This window comes from Pan troglodytes, chromosome 1 (genome assembly GCF_028858775.2).
Source record: "Pan troglodytes isolate AG18354 chromosome 1, NHGRI_mPanTro3-v2.0_pri, whole genome shotgun sequence".
Taxonomy (NCBI): domain Eukaryota; kingdom Metazoa; phylum Chordata; class Mammalia; order Primates; family Hominidae; genus Pan; species Pan troglodytes.
In genome coordinates this window covers 52,838,541-52,858,742 of record NC_072398.2, presented here as the reverse complement: position 1 = coordinate 52,858,742, position 20,202 = coordinate 52,838,541, and the positions used below count along the sequence as shown (strand labels likewise).

Genomic DNA, 20,202 nt, shown 5'->3' with positions numbered 1-20,202 from the left:
AAGCCTTTGGAGGAAAATGAGACAAAAATTTCCCTTTTTTTTCTATTGTTGTTTTCTTTTCCGTTTCTTTTCCTCCTTGCCTTCTCCATCTCTATTTAGCTCTTCTACTGTTGCCTGTTACACCTGTTACACCTACCTTGTTGGGAGAAGGTGTCAATGACATTCAAACATGAAAAGTATCACTGAGAAAACTGTAGTGGTGATGTAAATATCCAAGACAAGGATAACGTAAAAAAAATCAGCAAAAAAAAGTGGGCAAACAATAAAAGAAAGGTCAGATGAAAAGGAAAATGGGCACAAATGCTGTTACCAAGATGGCAGAATAGAAGGTAACCTGCTCATTTCTCCCCAAAACAACAAAATGCTCAACATTACTAATCATAACGGAAATGTAAATCAAGGCCACAATGAGACATCATCTCACCCCAGTTAGAATGCCTATTATCAAAGTATCAAAAAGACAAAAAATAACAAATGCTAGCAAGGATGCAGAGAAACAGGAACGCTTATAACTGTTGGTTATAAGAATGCAGAGTAGTACAGCAATTATGGACAACAATATGAAGATTCTTCAAAAAACTAATAGAACTGCCACATGATCCAGTAATCTCACTGCTAGGTATACATCCAAAAGAAAGAAAATTAGTATTTCAAAGAGGTATCTGCACTTTCATGTTTATAACAGCATCATTTAGAACGGCCAAGATATGGAATTAACCTAAGTGTTCATCAACAGATGACTGGCTAAAGAAAATGTGATATGTATACACAACGGAATATTATGGATCTGTAAAAATAATGAAATCGTGTTATTTGCAGCAACATGGATGGTTTCTCTTAACATAATAGTCATTACATTAAGAAAAATAAGCCAGGCACAGAAAGACAAATATAGTCTGAAAAACCTTTAGTCTTTGCAAGCTTTAATAAGCATAAAAATCTTCAAACTTTCTCAAACTTGCATAAGCATGTAGCAGGCTACAAAAATTACACAGGCTGCAAGGAGTGTATATTTCTGAAGTTACATAGGTAATGATGGCTTGAGAAGAAGCTTAAGTGGAAAGACAGGGGCTAAAGAAGACAGTGGAAAAGGGACCTCCTCAAGATGGCAAGGAATAGTCAATGAACTTCACAATATTTTTCATATTGTTGTTATGAACTAGCTATCCTTCCATGTTTTTAGCTCTTTTCATTTCTCATTGAAGGACAGTGTTGTGGTGATGGGATTCAGGACATGCTACTCCAAAATATGTCAGCTTGACATGTGAGAAAATAGCAGCAGCAGGATGGACTCTAACCTTCTCTCACCCCTTCTTCCCTGAAGCAGGCCATAAAACTTAGCTGACCTTCCACTGAAATTAGGTCATAAGATCCTCATTCCAGAGGGCTCCCCCTCTACTCAGAGGAGGGCAATGTCCTCAAATCTGAAGACAAAGAGATGCCAAGAAGATCTGAAAAATAGGCCTTGCTAAGTCACCTCCCTAATTTATTACCATGATACCCCCTTTCTCCAATCATAATTCTGTACAGCTGTCCACGCCTAGGCATACAAATACACAGATTCCCTGTTTCTTTGAGTCTTTATTTCTGAAGACATTTGTCACATAAGATTTATGTTCAATACATTTGTTATATTTTTCTCTTGTTAATCTGTCTTTTGTTACAGGGACCCCTGCCATGAACCTTGCAATGGGTGAGAAATTTTTTCTCCCTATTGGAGCTCAGAAACTAATACCCCAAAATATAGTGCCTTGACATGCTGAACAGAATAAGAAGCCTCTCAAGATCTCTCTGACTCCCCACCGTCCTACAACTTCCTCTCAGTCCTTTCTCTCCCAAAGCACAGGATGAAGTTGTTCTCTGAATTTCCCTTATTGGCCTAAAGTCTGGACCTGCCAAAGAAAAAAACAATTACTCTGGTCTCTTCTTTGAGTTTTCATTAACTGAGCTCATATCACAGGAAGCAAGACTGAAGTCTGTCAACACACCTGAACAGACTTTTGTCACAAACCATTGTCTGCTCTGTGGGCCCAACAGATTTTGCCCAAGGCCATATTATATGTTCCTCAAGTCTATTGAATTTCCCTGAAGATCATTTACTATGTGTCCCCCCAAAATCATTCATACCTCCCATCTCCCTTTCCTCTAGAAAGAAAGTATATAACCATTTGTACCCCATTGCATGGTGGGGCAATCACTTGGTGATTCTCTCGCATGTGCACTAATAAATTTGCATGCCATGTCTGCTATTAATCTGCCTTTTGTGAGTTTCAGCAAACCTTTGGAGGGCAAAGGGAAAATTTTATCCTTACCCCTATATCCCCTACAGTAGATATTCTTCACTAAGTAGCTACTTTCAGAAAATCTTTACAGAGTATTACTTCTGATACCAATGGAAACCATATATTAATATTTATTAGAATGCAAGGTCTACAAGGAAAACATCAAAGCTTAATCATCACAAAAGTAAAGTAATTGGGAATAATACAGTTTAACATTCCACACCTATCCCTATAAATCCTACTTCTTAAACATGAATGAAGACCACTTAGTAGCAAAAAAAAAAGTGTGAAAGTGTGTAAGCAGCCAAGCTGGTGTTTATTTCTGATTTATTTATTTATTTATTTAGAGACATAGTCTCTCTCTGTCGCCCAGGCTGGAGTGCAATGGCAAAATCTTGGCTCACTACACCTTCCACCTCCTGGATTCAAGCGATTCTCATGCCTTAGCCTCCTGAGTAGCTGGGACTACAGGTGCACACCACCACGCCTGGCTGATTTTTGTATTATTAGTAGAGACGGGGTTTCACCATGTTGGCCACGCTGGTCTCGAACTCCTGGCCTCACGTGATCCACCTGCCTCAACCTCCCAAAGTGCTGGGATTACAGGTGTGAGCCACCACGCCCAGCTGTGATTTAAAATCTTAATTGTATTTCTAAAGGTGAAGGTCTCACCTGTGAAGGTGCAACGGCATCTACTTATAGATAGATGGAAACAATATTCATAATTGTTTGGAAGAATAAAAATCCACGTATCCCTCAGCCAACAGTAACTATAGAAAATGCTACTGATTATTTAAATATTGGAAATAGAGATCAGTTTTCTAATCCTAAAAATCTCCTTGCACCCAGAATACAAATATGGAAAGATAATTAAATACTGTGTTAGCTGTCATACCAGTAAATATTACTGATTAAAAAAAAACCTTGATTGGAAGATTTACAATATCATTCATGGAACATTATTTGATAGGGCTGCCATAACAAAGTAATATCGACTGGGTGTTTTAAACAATATAGATTTATTGCCTTACATTCATGGAGGCAAGAAGTCTGAAATAAAGATGTTGTCAAGATTGGTTCCTTCTGAGGACTGCAAATGAAAGATCTGTTCCAGGCCTTTCTCCTTGGCTTATGGAAGACTATCTTCTGTTTCCCTTCACATTGCCTTCCTTTAATGTGTGTCTGTCTCTATATCTAAATTCACCCTTTTAATAAAAATGTCAGTGAGCCATAAATTAGAACCCACACTATGGTCTCCTTTGAAGTTGACTGCCTCTCTCTAAAGACCACATCTGTAAGAGTTAGGACCCCAGCACAACTTTTTTTTTTTTTTTGGATGGGGCATGAGATTCAACCCATGAGACTATAAAAGACTAAAAAGTTTCTACATTTTTAAATTTTTAAGTTTCTGAAATTAAGTTTAACATAATATGGTAACAAGTGGATCAAATAATTTTCCACAGCTTTATAACATTCAAACTATTTATTTTAATCCCACTTCCTCCAGCCTTCCTATCCCTGAATAATTTGGAAATATGTTGATGTATTGAGTTTCTTTTTTCTTCATGGGAAAAATCTAAAAGACATAAGGACAAATACAAATCTTAAAAAAAAAAAATACCCTGATGACAAAAGTCGCTTCCCTTTTCCTAGGAGCATTTTCTTTAGAAAACTTGTAATTGTAAATCCTTTCTCTGTCAAAAACTTGTAACTGGAAATCCTTTCTCTGTCCCTGAGATGGATGCAAATCTCTGAAAAGCTGAATAAACCTCTAGCCAGTTTTGCATTCCAGGAATGTTTTTCTTGTGGGCCTTGGGGTATCTTTTTGAAATGTGAACATCAAGGAGGAAGGCAACTTGTGTCTCTCTCTTTGGGAGTTTAGCCTAGATACCTGGTATTAAATTGTGCCTTCTTGCTCGCTGCAAAAATATTGTTTTATTTTTCCTTTGGATAAAGAGATGTATGTAATTGACTGGCATATATACCTCATATTTTTCTTCTTTTTCCCTAATGCAATAAGCACACAAGCATGTCAACACAAATGCTCACAAATACTGAAAATACCTTCCACAATTATGACCTTGCTACATCAACTGACTCGTCAACAACTAGAATGCACAGAATGAAATATTTATTAGTGACAATATCAACAAATATAAAATGTATCATTATGCTTTTAGTACCATTTATTTGAGTACTAATTATATGTCAAATGCAGGGCTAAGTGTTTTGCATAGATTATGTGCTGTAATCTTTATAATGACCCTACTATTTAAAATAGCTCCTACCACTATTTTCCACATAAGAATCCCAAGGCTACGAAATAATTTATCCAGTTTCCATTTCTCAAAAGCAGTGGTGAATTGGACCAATCTGACTACAGATCCTGGCTTCTTCATCACGAGTGATTCTACCTCACTTGCCATGAAGGAGGCTGTACTACATCATGCCAGCACGGATTCCTGCTGGATTTCTGTTATTTGGTTTGCTTTCAAGTCTGAGTCAATTTAGCCCTGCTTGCCATCTTTTTTTATGTTGCTAAAGCAACGTGGCATAGTGGAAATTTTCTGTCCTGAATATTAATAGCCTTACGTTTCCCTTACTGAATTGAACTGGTAGCTGTATAATCTTGGGAGAGGTATCTATCTAGTCTCAAACTCAGTTTCCACATCTGGAAGCAGGGCACAACAACAATTTCCCTGTGGCCATAAAAAAGCAGGGTAAGGCTCTATAAACATTACGTGTGTGACTAGCTTTGGATAAATCAATAGATGAGGGTACAGACACAACCTTACTCAACAATATGTTTCCCAGGAATTAGGACAGCATCTGGTCTGTCATAATTGGTAATTAAAGGAAATAACTAACCAAAAAATATAAAGCATCATTTTCTCTACCTCTTATATTGTTATAAGAAATTAAAACAGCCTAGATTTAACTATTTATTTATTTTTAGAAATGGGATCTCACTATGCCACGCAGGCTGGAGTGCACTGCCATGATCATAGCTCACTGCAGCGTCGAAATTTTGGGCTCAAGGAATCCTCCTGTCTCAGCTTCCCAGGTCACTCTGATTATAGGCACGAGCCACCACACCCAGGTTAACACATTTTACATGTATAAGACTGGGTCTTTTTTTTCCTTTCACATCTAATTCTCTCAGTACACTACTATTTAGTAGTAAGTAAAAGCTGAGTGCAAAAACCTTCTACACCCACACTCAGCCTGTATACTGAAAATGGAAACCAAATCTTTCTGACCATATAACATTACTTTGCAATTCCATTGTCTCTATTAGCATTATCCGGATCTCTTCCCAATCCCAGTCAAGTCCCTGTTTTGAAATATCATCATTAAATTAAATTCCAGTTCTCAGTATATTTTGACCTTGTTTTCCTCCCTCTGAGACCTTGCCAAACTTCTACTGGGGAGGTAGTCTCCCCTACCTAGGTAAGCAATAAACTTAGCTTTACGTCAGGTTGTATTGGTGACATCTGGGAAGCCAGCATTTTCATGACATAGCAAATAAGTGAGTATACACATTTCTGTTGCATTTAATTCTTTCACAAATCATGTGTTTAATACTTAATAATAAAAGAACAAAATATCTCCATCATATTTACCTGTGATATAAATTGTTCAAATCTGTCAATTCACATTTTTTAAAAAATTACCAATTAGAATTTCATCTCCCAAATAAAAATTCAAAACAGCATTTCAGTTTTACTATCTCATGGCATTTTTAAAAATATATTTACAGAGTTAATTTCTGAATAAAGATGGTTAAATCTAATTTACTTGATAATGTGGGGTCTTACCTTTTCCAGTTTTGAAAGAGCAAGAGAGTAACAGTCTTTGGCTCTGAATTGCATGAATCTCATGTTGGCGGGGTGAGTTAGCTCTGTGATAATACTGAGACTGGAAAACAACCTACATTTCAAAAGAACATTTGCATTACACTAACAATCCAATATGGTATTTTTTATAACAACATATTTATAAGTGAGTGATTCCTAGCCTTGGGCATAAAACTATATCCAATTACAACAGCAGGCAGTGCCACATAAAATCTTCTATACAATGCAGGAAAAATGAAACACTATTTCCCGAAGAATATTTTAACAGACATTTTAGCACAATAAGAAAAATAAATTCAGTAATTTGGCTTTTTTTAGACATTTTCTCTTTACAATTATGGAACAACATAGAAGAAACTCATAAAGCTGATTTAAGAAGTTACAAGGTTACTTTGTGGATGGTATTGAAACAGAAATCTATAAAGATAAATAAGCTGATTGGCAAAAATTTCACATAATGAGCTTCTTGCCTATTATGTGAGCTCTTTCATGTCCTATGGCTCTTTATTCTCATAGTGGGCAATTTTTAAATGTCAAATCTTGCTACAACAAACTTCTGAGATGAGGAAATAATTTATGTAAAATTTCATTGTAATTAATTGGGGCCAAGGCTAAAGTATTGATAGTGTTCCCCGGAAGTATCCTGAAATTTTTTTTCACAGGTCCCATGGCTTCATATTAGCTTTCTTCCCATTTGACACTCTCTCAAATATATACCAAAACGAGCACACATACATACACGCTCACACAAGATTTCTTTCCCCCAGAGAAAAGGGGCAGGATGATACCACAATAAATACTTTTTATTTTTGCTGTTGTTCATGATCTGATCCTTACCTGATATCTATGCATCCCTGGTAGCTTTCCTTGTTAAATATTTTGGTATTCTCTGTGGCAGCCACTTCTGTGACAATCACCTTTGTTTTTCATATGATATATCTTTAAACTAAGTTATGACCACTTAAAATTCCCATCACTAGGTTGAACTCATCCCTTGAACTCAGGGACTAAAACTGACTGCAAATATGCAGAATATAAACAGCCTGTTTGTGTGGCTCAGGAACAAATCAGCTCCTTCTGCTCTCAATTTATGAATTTATGCTCATTCAGTCATGAGGGTGCTGTTACTTCCATGTGCCCGAGTGCTTGATGTGGTACATGCTTCTTTTAAGATGGGAGCCCTGTCCTTGAACTCCAGCATTACAGACGAGTTTTTACCTTTCCTCAGGTCCAACTCTGGAAGGTTGATGGATGATTTGCCAGGAATGCTCCCTCCTGCTGGGGAGAGTGTGCCCACCCTACTGCTCTGCAGCAAGCAGGGCCTTTCTTAGCCTTCAGACCAGGCTTCTCTGATTATCTGCCTCTCAGATGTGTTTACATTGGGCTTTAGTCACCATTCAGGTTAAGACACTAACACATTCTTAAGAAGGGTTTTGTTTTTTGTTTGTTTGTTTGCTTCCTTTTTTAAGAGTTGTCTGTAAAACCTGACACGCCCTCTTGGCCATTAGCCCAAATGGACTAACATTGGGCCTTACCTAATCAAGGCCTTTGAGAGCTAGGATATCATTGGGTATTTTGTGAAATCTTTTAATAAAATTCACAAATTATAAGTATATATGTATTTTTCTAGGGGTAATAAATTGTGGCTGACTAAACAATCCTAGTTCTTAATCTTCATTTTGATAATAAATACTACTGTAGTTATTGATTCAGGTAAATTATAGTAATTGTTATTAAAATAATATCAGGAAAACAACAACCATGATATAATTTCTTTTGCTGACTTTTAATGTTAAAAATACAGTAATTTTATTTGTGCAACTGATAACTTTTTCAATAGTTCTGTGACCTTAAATTCATTACAGAAACTCTAAATATCAGATTCTGCAAAGAAAGGATGTAGCAAAGCATGAAGCTAGTGGCTACATACAAAAGGTACTGTTTCTTAGTTAAATCGGTTATTACTATTTTCTTAGTTTTTAAATTTTTTCTGCTGTTATTTCTGCCTGAAATGCCATTTCTTTTCTGTTTACTTTTCTCCTGAATCTCTATATTACGAAATCACTACCAATATTTAAAGTGGTTCTCAAATCCATTCAAGATGAAACAAAAAATTTTTAAACTCAGAATCATTCTCTCCAGTTTGGCTGCCCAGTATCTGATTTATTGATTACACTACCTGTTGGCCTCTCTAGCTACCTGGTTGGTTTTATTCATGCCTTAGCTCTCCTAATAAATCATAACATCTAGAAAGCATGGTTTCCCTCTCAAGTGACTATAACCTTATATTCCTTTAATTAACAAATCTTTGTTAAAGTAAACAATTTCTCAATTCATGTTTGTGCATTTGAGATTAAATCTTGATGAAGAGGGCAGTGAATTTAATTAGAATAGTTTATGGAGAAACATTGTATTATCCATATTTCACATGATTTTCTTTTAGCAGCTCTATTCTCACTCAAAAGTCACCCATGATAGTGCATTCAATAAATAAAAGTTATTTTCTCAAAAACTCTTTAAAAATTAGAAAAGTGGCCTGATGGAAAAAAAATGTCAATTGACTTTTGGCTAGCAAACTCCATCTGGTAGGCCTGGGAAATGCCACCAACTGCCAAATTTCATACCATCTGGGAGTTTCAAAGTATTTATTTAAGAAATATTTTAAAATAACAATGTCACTAAAGATATTCACCATATATGGTTGTCACAGACAAAATTCCATCATCTGGGGAAATAGAAACTAAAATGAAAAATAGGACAAAAATGAATCAATGAGCACAAAGCTCTATAAACTCATGCAGACAACAAATCCCACATTCATGCACTGAACTTTAAAAAGAAAAATTAACGGATCTAAGGTTCTCCTCTTTGTCTTTTCCTTTTTTTTTTCTCTCCGATGGGTAACACACATCCATAAAACAATAATTATAAAGCACGGCTCTAAGAGTTGTCTATGTAAAATTAACTCATGTAATCTTCACATCAGGTAGGAACCCTCTTGTGTTTCCATCTGTATCCTCTCCTTCCACAGGAAGAGCTGAGGGTGCCTGTCTCAACCCTGACTCTATCTTTTCAGTGTCTTTAGATGTGTACTGGTCTGTGCCAAGCTGTGAGGAGAGATAAGCCCTCTAGGACAAGTCTTGTGGTTGTCCAGTATGTCTCCTCACCATGGTTCTCAAGGGTGGATTTTAAAAGCCCACTTTTGCCTACACCAAAGTCACATCCTCCTGCCTAATATTTTTATCTCTATCTGCCTGACTTCTTTGGATCTCAATAGTTTCTAACTTGTGTTAGAAATTGAAAGGGTCACATCACCTCTTCAAACGACAAAAAACTACTCTATGATTTACCTCCAATTATTAGTTTATAGATGAGGAAACTGAGGCCCAAAGAGACAAAATAGTATGTTCAAGGTAACATTCTAGTAGGTGGCAGGGCCTGGGTCACACCACAGCATTAGGTTCTGAAGCTTCCCCCACCATTATAATAAAGAGGAAGATAGACCAGTGTAAGGAGACACAGATGATCCAAATAAAATAAATTATTAACAATATCTAGCAATGGATTCATGTTTCCTATATTAAAAATCAACTCTTCTAAAAATAACGTTTTATAAATTACTTCAGTTTAGCCTTAATGAATAATTATCAAGTTTTTACTATTAGAAATTTCTGGTCTCCAGGAGATAGATAAACACATAAAGTAAGATTCCTGACTTTAAACACTATAATATAATAGATGAAACAATAAAAATTCACCAATTATAAGGATATATGTATTTTTCTAGGGGTGATAAATTTTGGCTGACTAAACACTCCTAGATTAAGTAGCATTAAGACACTAGTGAATGGATAAAGAACATTTAGGACAGTGTTGAGATATCAGGCTAGAGATAGAATTTATGAGGAAAACGTAGCTACAAACTAATGAAAATCAGGTTTAACTTTTGGAACATTTTTATTTCCCTTAAAAATATGTATTTTATCTTTGATATAAATCAGTATTCTCACTTTGAATCAAGTTGTGGTTACCTGGATTCTTTGGTTTATTATTCTTTTATAACACATTTTATCAAATAGAAATATACACATATATGTAGCTAGAAGTATTTGGGGTCTTAATAAAAGTGAGTGAAAATATGGTTGAGTGACCCAGTCCTTGTATTTGAGTGACTTCTGGAGTTGAAATTAAATAGGACAACATAATTTACGTGATGTGCCTCCCGTTTCTGTTCTACATAAATGAACCTACAACATTTATGTTATTTTGGACTGAGAAACTGAAAGTATTAGCTAAGCCTGCCACCTAGTGAAAAATCTAGAACTAATACTTACATAATGAAACACTGTATGTTAACCCCCTTTATATCCATAGACTATTACTTGTATTCAGTTATAATATTTTATATTTACAAATTTGGTTGTCTAATAGATTTATTTAGGCTCCTTTGCAACACTAATACCATAAATCTATTTCTGGGTCTTAATATAAGCTAAATACATTTTGCATGTACAACATTTTAGAATTAAAATGAAATAATACGTCTCTTTTCCCTGGGCACTAGAAACATAATAGAGCAATACTGTAATTAAAAAAAAAAAGATATAGTTTGTTCTATTTAAAACTTTTCTACAATTACTTCGTGTTCTGACTCAGTGATGTAAATATAATTGTGGAGATGTGTAAAATATCTATGGAAGAGTTTTCTGCCTGCATTAATTTATTCAATAAATATTTTTACTAACCAATATAAAGATGAAAAACACACCATATATTCTATTTCACAGGCTACTGGGGGAACTCTGAAACTAGCTGTATTTGTATCATAAAGCAAAAAACACAAATATAAGAATATTGGAAAATGTTTATGACACATTATTCAAAATATTACCTACTGAGCTATATGTTACACTATAAATTCTGATTTGCCATGGTAGCTGGAAATAATGTTTTTAATTAACAGGGGGTATACATTAATAGGAGGTATACAGACACACTTAGATACACATAAAACACTACTTGGGATTTTTGGACTGCAATTGACTACCAACACTAAAACAAGTATAAATGTATGTAATCTTTCATAAATAATTTAAAAATACTTCAGGGAGTCTGAGTTAGTAATAAATGACAGTATGATAAATGTAAGGAATCCTCTGTATTCAAAAATCTTATCCATGTAAACCATCACCAATCTAAACATTAAAAGTGGTTTTCACTATATAAAGATATCAATCTTGTATTTATACATGTTGAGTATTTTAAATTATTTACTTATGGTTATATTATTTTGAAATCTGTCATTTTCCATGTGCATGTACATGTTGTTTCCTTCGTAAGATTATGACTACTTGTGCCAATCTAAGACAATATTCTTTTCTTTAAAAAAACAGAAACAAATAAACAAAACTTGCCCTTCTATGCTCTTATAGTTGTGGCAATACAGAAGTCTTTTAACTGGTCGGCTCTCACCCACTCTTTCTTTTCCTGAAACGATTCTCTACATTGTACCTGCAGTTATCTTTTAAAATTTCTTTATTCTTCAATGATTTCCTATTATTCTTAAAATTGAGACCAACATATGAACATACTTTACAAAGCCATGAAAACATGGCTTCTAAATTCCATTTCAGCCTCCTCGCACCAGTCTTCCTCTTGCTCTGCTCCAAGTCCTTGAATAGTCACTATCAGGATCTCAGAGCTTCGTATATGCTGCCGCCATATGGAATGTGCTGTACCCATCCTTTTGCCCATTTAGTCTCTCTTCACTTTTCAGGTAAAAGATTATCAATTCCTCAGGAAGACATTCCCTGACCCATGGGACTAGAGCAAATATTCTTATTATCTGGGTCTATATACAATTCTACATATTTTCCCCAATAATTGCCACAGTTATAATTCTCTAATTAAAATTTTAAATGACTGGCTTAATACTTTCCCTGTTAGACTATTAGTATTCAAAGGCCACCAGCTATGTCCACCTTGTTCATCACTGCAGCCACAGCATCCTGTACAATCCTGACACTTACTAGATGCTCAATAAACCTAGGGGCCAAGCATGATACATTAACAAATCACAATTGCAGGCATGGCCACAGAAGTCATCCTGTCCTACTATAGATCTAATGCAGGAGTTGCTCCATTCCAACCAGATAACAATCCATGACCTGTTTCAATGTTTCCATTGACATTGCTCATTATCTTACAAGTGTGGTCAGCTAAAGTTCAGAAAACAAAAGCAAAAACAACAACCAAAAATCTTTGTATTAAAACAAAATCAACCCAAGGGGACTTCTCAACTAGGTCACGCCTGGACTTTTACCATACAAATTCTGTACCCATTCTGCCCTAAACATTATATTCTGTGTGCTCTCCAGAGAAACTTTTTTTCCCCAGCTCCTAAGTAAAGTTCTCTTGTCTTTCTTGACACTCTGGTCATAGCCCTGAATCTGCCATTTTTTTTTAATTTCTAGATGGGCTAGGATGAGACACTAAATTTCTCTAAATGTTTATTTCTTTCTCAGTAAAATGAAAATAATGACAGATGCCAGTGACATGCCAAACAGCCACCAAGTGGGATATTTTGGTAGATCAATTTGACATAGACTTTTTACTGTGGTTGTTTCTAATCCAAAGCACATTTTGATTTGTGGGTTTAAACTTTGTTTAGATATTAGTACTTGTTCATACAAATATGAAAACATGAAATGTTTTCCAATTGTAATGATTGTCTTGTTAGCTAAATCTTTAGAAGGATACATTTAAATTTGAAATTGAGGACTTGCTTTTCTTTCACTTTTTAGCAGCTCTTTGTACTGGGATGGCTTGAGTGTCTTCTTTTAGATGTGTAAATAAAAACCCTTTTGGGGAGAGAGGTACAACAGGATCTAACCCGAGGAAGATCTTATCTCCTTATTGTCTTTGGTATGCAGAAATAGTGTGTAGGGAGGCGAACAGCCAATTGCTTAGGATTCAAGGAGTCTTCTGAGTAAAGGAGTGGAGATACACTATTCCTCCAGGGAATTTGGAACCTCTGGACTGGAGGTAGTTCCAGAGAAAGTTTGCTGCTTTAAAGGCCTACTAAGAGCGCCCCCTCCGCGAGAAAAATAAATAAATAAATAAATTTTAAAAATGATAAAACTCATCATGAGAGAAGGAACGAATCAGGGTAAGTGATAAATAAAAGGCCTGTCTAGGTCGTTCCAGGACTCTCATGATGTCTGTAATTTACTTTTCGAAACGCTTCAAAATAAACAATGTGATAGGTGCATGCACTGGTTTAAGTTAAATACCAGGTGCAGCAGGCATTCTATTTCATCACCTAAGCTTTGGTTTTTAATCTGAATGTTCACACAACATTACTTCTGTTATCTGTATTTCTATCAAAGTCTTAGGCCTTACTAATCAACGAATTAGAAATTGGCTCTTGATTGAGAATATTAATGGTGTTCTTTAAGATACAAGGATTGGCTGAAATATTTTAAAGATACTATTCCCGCATGCATAATTAATGTATAAGAATTTAGTTCTCTTAGAGATGGGGCCCAAAGCTTTAATCCTAAATAGTCTGATATCCAGCCATTGTGATTGGATTTCTAGTTGTCTGATGCTTACTGATGAGGGTAACTGGATCCTACCTCTGGAATGTTGTCACCTGCCTCTAAGGAATTTCATGCAAGGTGGTGGGTAGAGAACCTAAAAGGAGAGAAAACTGGGAGTAGGAGGAAGAGAGAAAAGGGAGAGAGTTGAGATCAGTGTCAGTGTGTAGTAGATAATCAGTAATTATCCATTGAGGGTTTCAGTGCAGCAGTGATTATCATGACTGATCATAGATTTGAATCTGGCTAAGGAAGGAGAAAAGCCCTCAGGTGACTAGGGTAAGTAAAAAGGTAGTAGGATCAGTGGATGACAGGTTCCAGTGTGGTCAAAGGACTATTAAGAGTTGAGAATATTAGAAGAAATTAGATAGAAAATGAGTAGCACTACTCAGAGTGTTGAATGCTAGAAACTGAGAATGTGGAGTGTAAAATTATTCATAGTTCAAGGTTTAGGCTATGACCATGAGAATGGGTGGTGAAGGTCAGATATTCAAAGGATCATCTAGGTAAGATTGTTGAAATCATCAATAATTATGATAATCAGGGTTGGCAAGAGTCATAGTAAATCAGGAACTAAAATCTCCAAGGAATGCAGAAGAGTGATCTGGAGGATGATAATTAACCACATCTGTAAAATGCAACTCCCAAGTCTGTGTGATTTTGGTCATTTATGAGCAAAAGTGATTCTTCTTATATCATAGAAACCTATAAATGTCTGTCTTACTTTTTATCATGTAAAACTAGCCTAGCTTAGCATACACAGATTAGCAGCTTAACACACAACACAAAAAAAGTTTCATATAATTTTTTCCTAAAAAATACTGTTATATACTTAGAGAAATAACAGTAATGTCATGATAGGGCATAAGAAAGGAAAGAACAGGGGTAATTTCTTTGCAGTTTGGGTTTTTAATAGTTCTTTTGAAAAATTCTGCTCGAAACTATTCAGTCTAGATCACTATATATATACCATAAAAACTATATAATTTTTAAAATATACTGCTGAAGACAGATAAGCCTAATAGTTAAGGTATCCAAAGTTATTAATTCATTCATTCATCCATCCATTCATTCATTCAACAAGTGGTAATCACATCTTCAGCTAGGTACTCAGAGTAACATAGCCTTTGCACAATTAGTTGCCATGTATGTATCTGTCCATGATTACTATGGTGAGTTAATTTGTTTTAAATTACTAATTACAGCCTTTGAACCTCTCAGTAAGATGGGGATTTATTATTTCCTTGGAATCAAAATAATTCATCCAGAGAATATATAATAAAAGTTAAATCAATAGAAATGTCACCATAATAGAAATAAAATTCATGGTAAATTGAAAGTTTAAATAACATGTTTAATTAAAAAGACCTAGGATCCTCTTTTATATAATTGGCTTTTGCCAAGTATGGAATCAAAAAGCATGATTTTTACCCTACTCACTAGCTATAAATCTCATCCTTGAATTAATTTTCTACCCTGTAATTTTCTTTTATATTCTCTAGAGAAAAAAAATTTATATATCTGTAATATTTTAAACAAGTTCTATATAGTGTCTTTTAAAAATGTACTGTTTAATACAGCTCACTAGTTAACTAGTTAGCTATATTCTAAGTGAACTGCTGCATTATAATAACTTTAAAGTGTGTATTTCTTCTTCTGGAACAAGAGGTTCTTATGCAAATTCAGTGTAGATTTTCCAGGTGCTATGACAGATTCTTTAAATAACTGATCTCTAATCTTTACATTAACAATGCAAGGTCGGTTATTTTCTGCAGCATTTTATAGATGAGAAAAACTGAATCTTAATGAGGTTAGGAAGGTCACAAAGTTAGTGACTGTCAGCTGGAGCCTCTAGGATATACATTGTGCCAGATAAAGTTTGCTGCTGTATAGTCCAAGGTCAGTGGCTTTTCCCCTCTGCCACATGGAAGTGATAATTATACTGCTAGTAATATTAATAGCTAATATTTATTAAGTAATTAAAAATGACCAGGTATGTGCTAAGTAAGGCATTGCATGTTTCTAAATCTTTAATAATATTGTGATTAATATATTGAGATGTAGAGAAGAAAAGTAATTTGCCTAAGATCATACTAAAAATAGGCAACTTAACACAGACACGCATCTAGGCTCTCTCCTTTGAATTTTGAATTCAAATTAGAAGGCAAAATAATTAACCTCAATATATGCTTTACTACAATATGAAAGTATGAAAGTGGAGTGAACATGGATGATGAGAAAGTTGAGATTGTTTCATTTACCTCTGTAATTTGGTAGCTCACGTATTTTCTTCAGGCTTCTGCAAAACTCATACAACTTAAAAAATGGTCTTTTGGATATTTAAAATTTCATATGATTTTAGGGACAATTGTTCCAAGTGAAACAGATGCCTTGAATGACAGACGAGTTTGACTTTACTTATAGCATGGCTCTTTCTCTAGTCAGGATTGTTTACTCTTATCCAAAGACAACCATAATGGGGATTCATATCCCCATTAAATTAAATTCAATTAATTAAATTCAATGGGTACATTTAATTAATAAAAGACAGGAAAATAGTGAAAATGATGTCATGACTTTGCTGCTAACATGGGTAACTTACCTGTTCACAGCTGTGCAGTCTTTCAGTCCTAGCTATTCAGTATGTAAATGCAAATATTTGGTCACTGCTAGGCTTAATACCAATACGAGAACATGGGCTGCTTGTCAAAACTCATGACTACTAGTACACATGATTTTCAAGAATTTGCTACTGTTAAACTATCTGAGAAAATAGATATATCATTCAATTTATTTTATGAGAAGCATTACTGATCTGGTGTTAAAAATTTAACTTTATGCAGTGCCAGTCATGCTCAACAAACATTTACTTTATGAAAAAAATGAATAAATGAACATAAAGTTGGTGTGTCTCATGTTCATTCCTCACAGAGTCAGTGTCACATATTTTACCAATGTTTAGCACAAAGTAAGCGGCAAGGTTGGATGATTCAGCCACTTACCTGAAGAGTGTCTGCACGTTCACAATGGTTTTGGCATCTGCCATGTAGTCTTCCTCGGCACTCATGGTGCTCTCTTTATCCACAACCACCATATTAGCAGCAAAAGTCACTCCACACCTGAGTAAGTCATCTAGGCTTTGATAAAAATCAACAGAGAAAAACAAACATTAAATAAATCACAATGTTATAATCAGTGCTAAAGTCTAGCACTATCCCCTGTGCTTATATAAGTTGCCTTTAGAGGTGGCTTTTACAGAGTGTGCACAGGTAGCTATTAAAGGGAATTATGATACAATATTATCTACCAATATGAAATAATTTTTATTTTGGGTACTTTACATGTCATTAGATCTCAACTGTTTCAAAATATGTGTGTTAAAATATTTTCTTTAATAATTTTTATTAATTATATACATGAAATATGGAATACATCCATTTTGCAATAAAATAGAGCATATTAGAAATTTGTTTTTACAGTTAACATACTACTTCAAAGACACATTTACTTTTTTTACTTCTAAAGTAATTTTGGTAAGAGAGGAATAAATAAGTGCTATGTTAATTTAGATGGTCAAGCTTAATGAAAAAATACAAAACTATGAAATGTTTACTTTTAAATGTTTATTATTCCTTTATGTAAGACCTATGTGCTATAGATTGGTTCTACACAACCAAGAGCATATAAAATATACAAATTCTGTTGTATGCAAGCCTACTGTTTAGCCAGCCTAAGTTTTTGAGCAAGTGATTGAATAACCCGATTTCTTTGGCTGGATGAAGTAATTGCTAAAGTAGGAAACACATACCTGTGAGCTAAAATAGAGTCAGTCTTCTTCCCTATCACTGACAAAAAAAAAATCTTACCTATCATTCTCCCAATGAATTAAAAGAAAATGTTTATTTACCGTTAAAGCTGAAACAGGGAAACATTATTCTCATTGCCTCTGCTTCATGCAAACTAGAAAAGTAGAACTGAATTGGATAATGGAGACTAAACTTGAATGAGTACAAGAATGTTCTAGGTACAGAGTTGATTGAAGACAGATAAGAAAAGATAGGTTAATTGATTTCCGTATCTTCTGATTTATAATAGGATGTTTAAAGCTTAAAGAGCAGTAGTTTCTCTTAGGTTTTTAAATTGAAGAGTGAAGTCCCTGAGGATCTTTTCCAAGTGCATGATTGGTTGAGTTAGCCATGTCACGTTAGAGGGAATTATTTTCCTTTTATGGGAAGGCGGGAGGCAGGATTTCTTACTCTGTTATTAGGCGACAGGGTATTACCAAAGCCTTGAGTCCAAGATCCCCAGGAGTAGTCCAGAAAAAATATTTCGCTTGAATCAGGAACAATGGTCTGTGGCAGAGATTTTATGGCTAAAACTGTGGAAACAGAATGTTATTCCAAATAAATTTCCTATGATAAGAGGGGCCAGGACCATAACATCCAACCACTATGATGACCTTCAAGTTTAAATGCCTAGGGATACTTGGGCCTTTCTTTTATTCAGGAAATTTATCATAATTTTTCTTAATTTATTAAAGTACATTAAAAAAGAAAGAGTTAGATGGAAAATGAATGTGTTATGGCCCTTGTGGACCATCAAAATGATGCTTAAGTCATATGTCTTCACAACACCTTATCATAATTTTACATCACTTTCTCATATTTCAGCTTTCACAATCTTTTTTCTTCATTAATAAAACATCTCCATTATAATTACCTATATAGGAAAAGGAAAGGATAGGGCAGTCGAGGATAAGAGTGACTGGATAAGTATATATGCATAGAAGTGAAGATAGGAAAGATGAATAGTTAATCATCAATCATTCAATGACATTGAAGTGAACATTTGACCAAAACTTCACTTTGAGAGTACCTGTGCTAAATAGCTAACTGTTACCTATACCCACATGTGTCGGTTAATTCCAGTCTCAAAAATACTGGCTGTTATAGTTTACTCATAACCTTGGCAAATTATCGTTACATATCAATTTAAATCTATATAGAAAGTAGATAAATTTGGAATAATATTTCTGAACCATGTGGAAGCTTTTTAATTGTTTTATGTTTTAAGATTATATTATTATTTTTCTATTTACTACTGCATTTATTTTTTTTTAAGTAGGCTGCCAACTTATTCTTATAACTCCTCTCCATCATAATTTCTGCAAGGCCATTGCCTTATTTTTCCCTCAGCATGGCTGCTTTACACAGTGTGGCCAGCAGATGGGAGCACAAGAAAGTCAATCTAGATGGAAAACAAGTTATAGGGATAATTGGCAAAGCCTCCCTTTCTATCCCTCTCTAAGACCCCTTTTTGCAAGGACTAGAATGTGAAATACGTAAGTGTAAAGAAGTGTTCATGAATGTGTTTTAATTCATTCAGAGAGGTATTTTTAAAGAAAGATTTCAAACACAAGCAAAAGAGGAGAATTGTTAGATGAACATAACTGTCCCCAGACCAACAATTATCAATTCGTAGCCAATTCTGTTTTATTTCTGTCCCTAGGAATTTGATCCTTTCAATTATTTATTCTCTCACCATAAATACTTTTACAGAGGAAGAATCCACTTCATAGTTTGCATCAGAAAAGCTATATGGGACGTTTATTCTTTAGCTTTTAGATATACTGTTTTTCTAATAAATTTTAACAGAACACTATTACCTCAAAAGATTTCAAAAGAGATGATTGGTTATAAAACATGTGTAGAATTTAAATAGTAATTTTAGTACATCTAACTACAGTTTATTTACTTGGTTAGTATTATCATAACTGATGAGGTAAATTATATTAACATAGAATGGAGGCTAATCATATTTTAGACTGTTTGACCTTTAATGCATCCACAGCACTAAATACTTTGAAAGTTGTAAAACTTTGTTTTCTTCAACATCTACAGGATAAAATGTAAGTGTTAAAGTTCTCAATTGGTAAATTTTAGCATTTTATTTTGAAGGCTCTGGCTGACATTTTTTAGAAGTGGAAAAGTAACATATATTATTTCAAGTATATTAGCTTTTTGATCTTTTATTTTTATATATATTTTTAATGTCACCATAACACATGTATAAGAATTTATATTTAATTACTAATGTATTAAACACATATGACCTTTTAATTAACAAATATTTTAGAAATTATAAACTCTGACATGTGACCAAAGTAAACTCTAAAGGAATTGCTCCAATTTATAAATCTAAGTTAAAATGAGCATTTCTAAATTATTTCAAAGTTTCCAGAAGTTATCGTAATGTTATCAATGCATCACAATATTGCAACTTTAGTTTTCTCTACCACTATGTCAATAGTAATAATGTTGTTATAGATGACACAAAACTAAAACAGCATTAGAAACTGAGCAAAACTGACAAAAGTGACATGCAGCAAGATTTGTTTTAATTCAACAATAGATTACTACTTAGAAAGTTTAATACAAGATGTATAACACGAGAACATAAGCTCTA

The 20,202-nt window shown here is 34.3% G+C and overlaps 1 protein-coding gene across 6 annotated transcripts in view; it reads right to left on the bottom strand.

Moving 5' to 3' along the window:
• The window catches only part of KCNT2 (potassium sodium-activated channel subfamily T member 2), a 389,618-nt gene that overhangs the window by 73,326 nt on the left and 296,090 nt on the right, over positions 1-20,202 (bottom strand). For all 6 annotated transcript variants that reach the window (XM_514073.6, XM_016934731.3, XM_001134868.5 and 3 more), the window contains 2 exons: positions 16,740-16,874; positions 6,101-6,212 (listed from right to left, as the gene is read on the bottom strand). In XM_514073.6, the coding sequence (XP_514073.2) occupies positions 6,101-6,212; positions 16,740-16,874 (247 nt within the window). The remainder of the gene's footprint in view (positions 1-6,100; positions 6,213-16,739; positions 16,875-20,202) is intronic.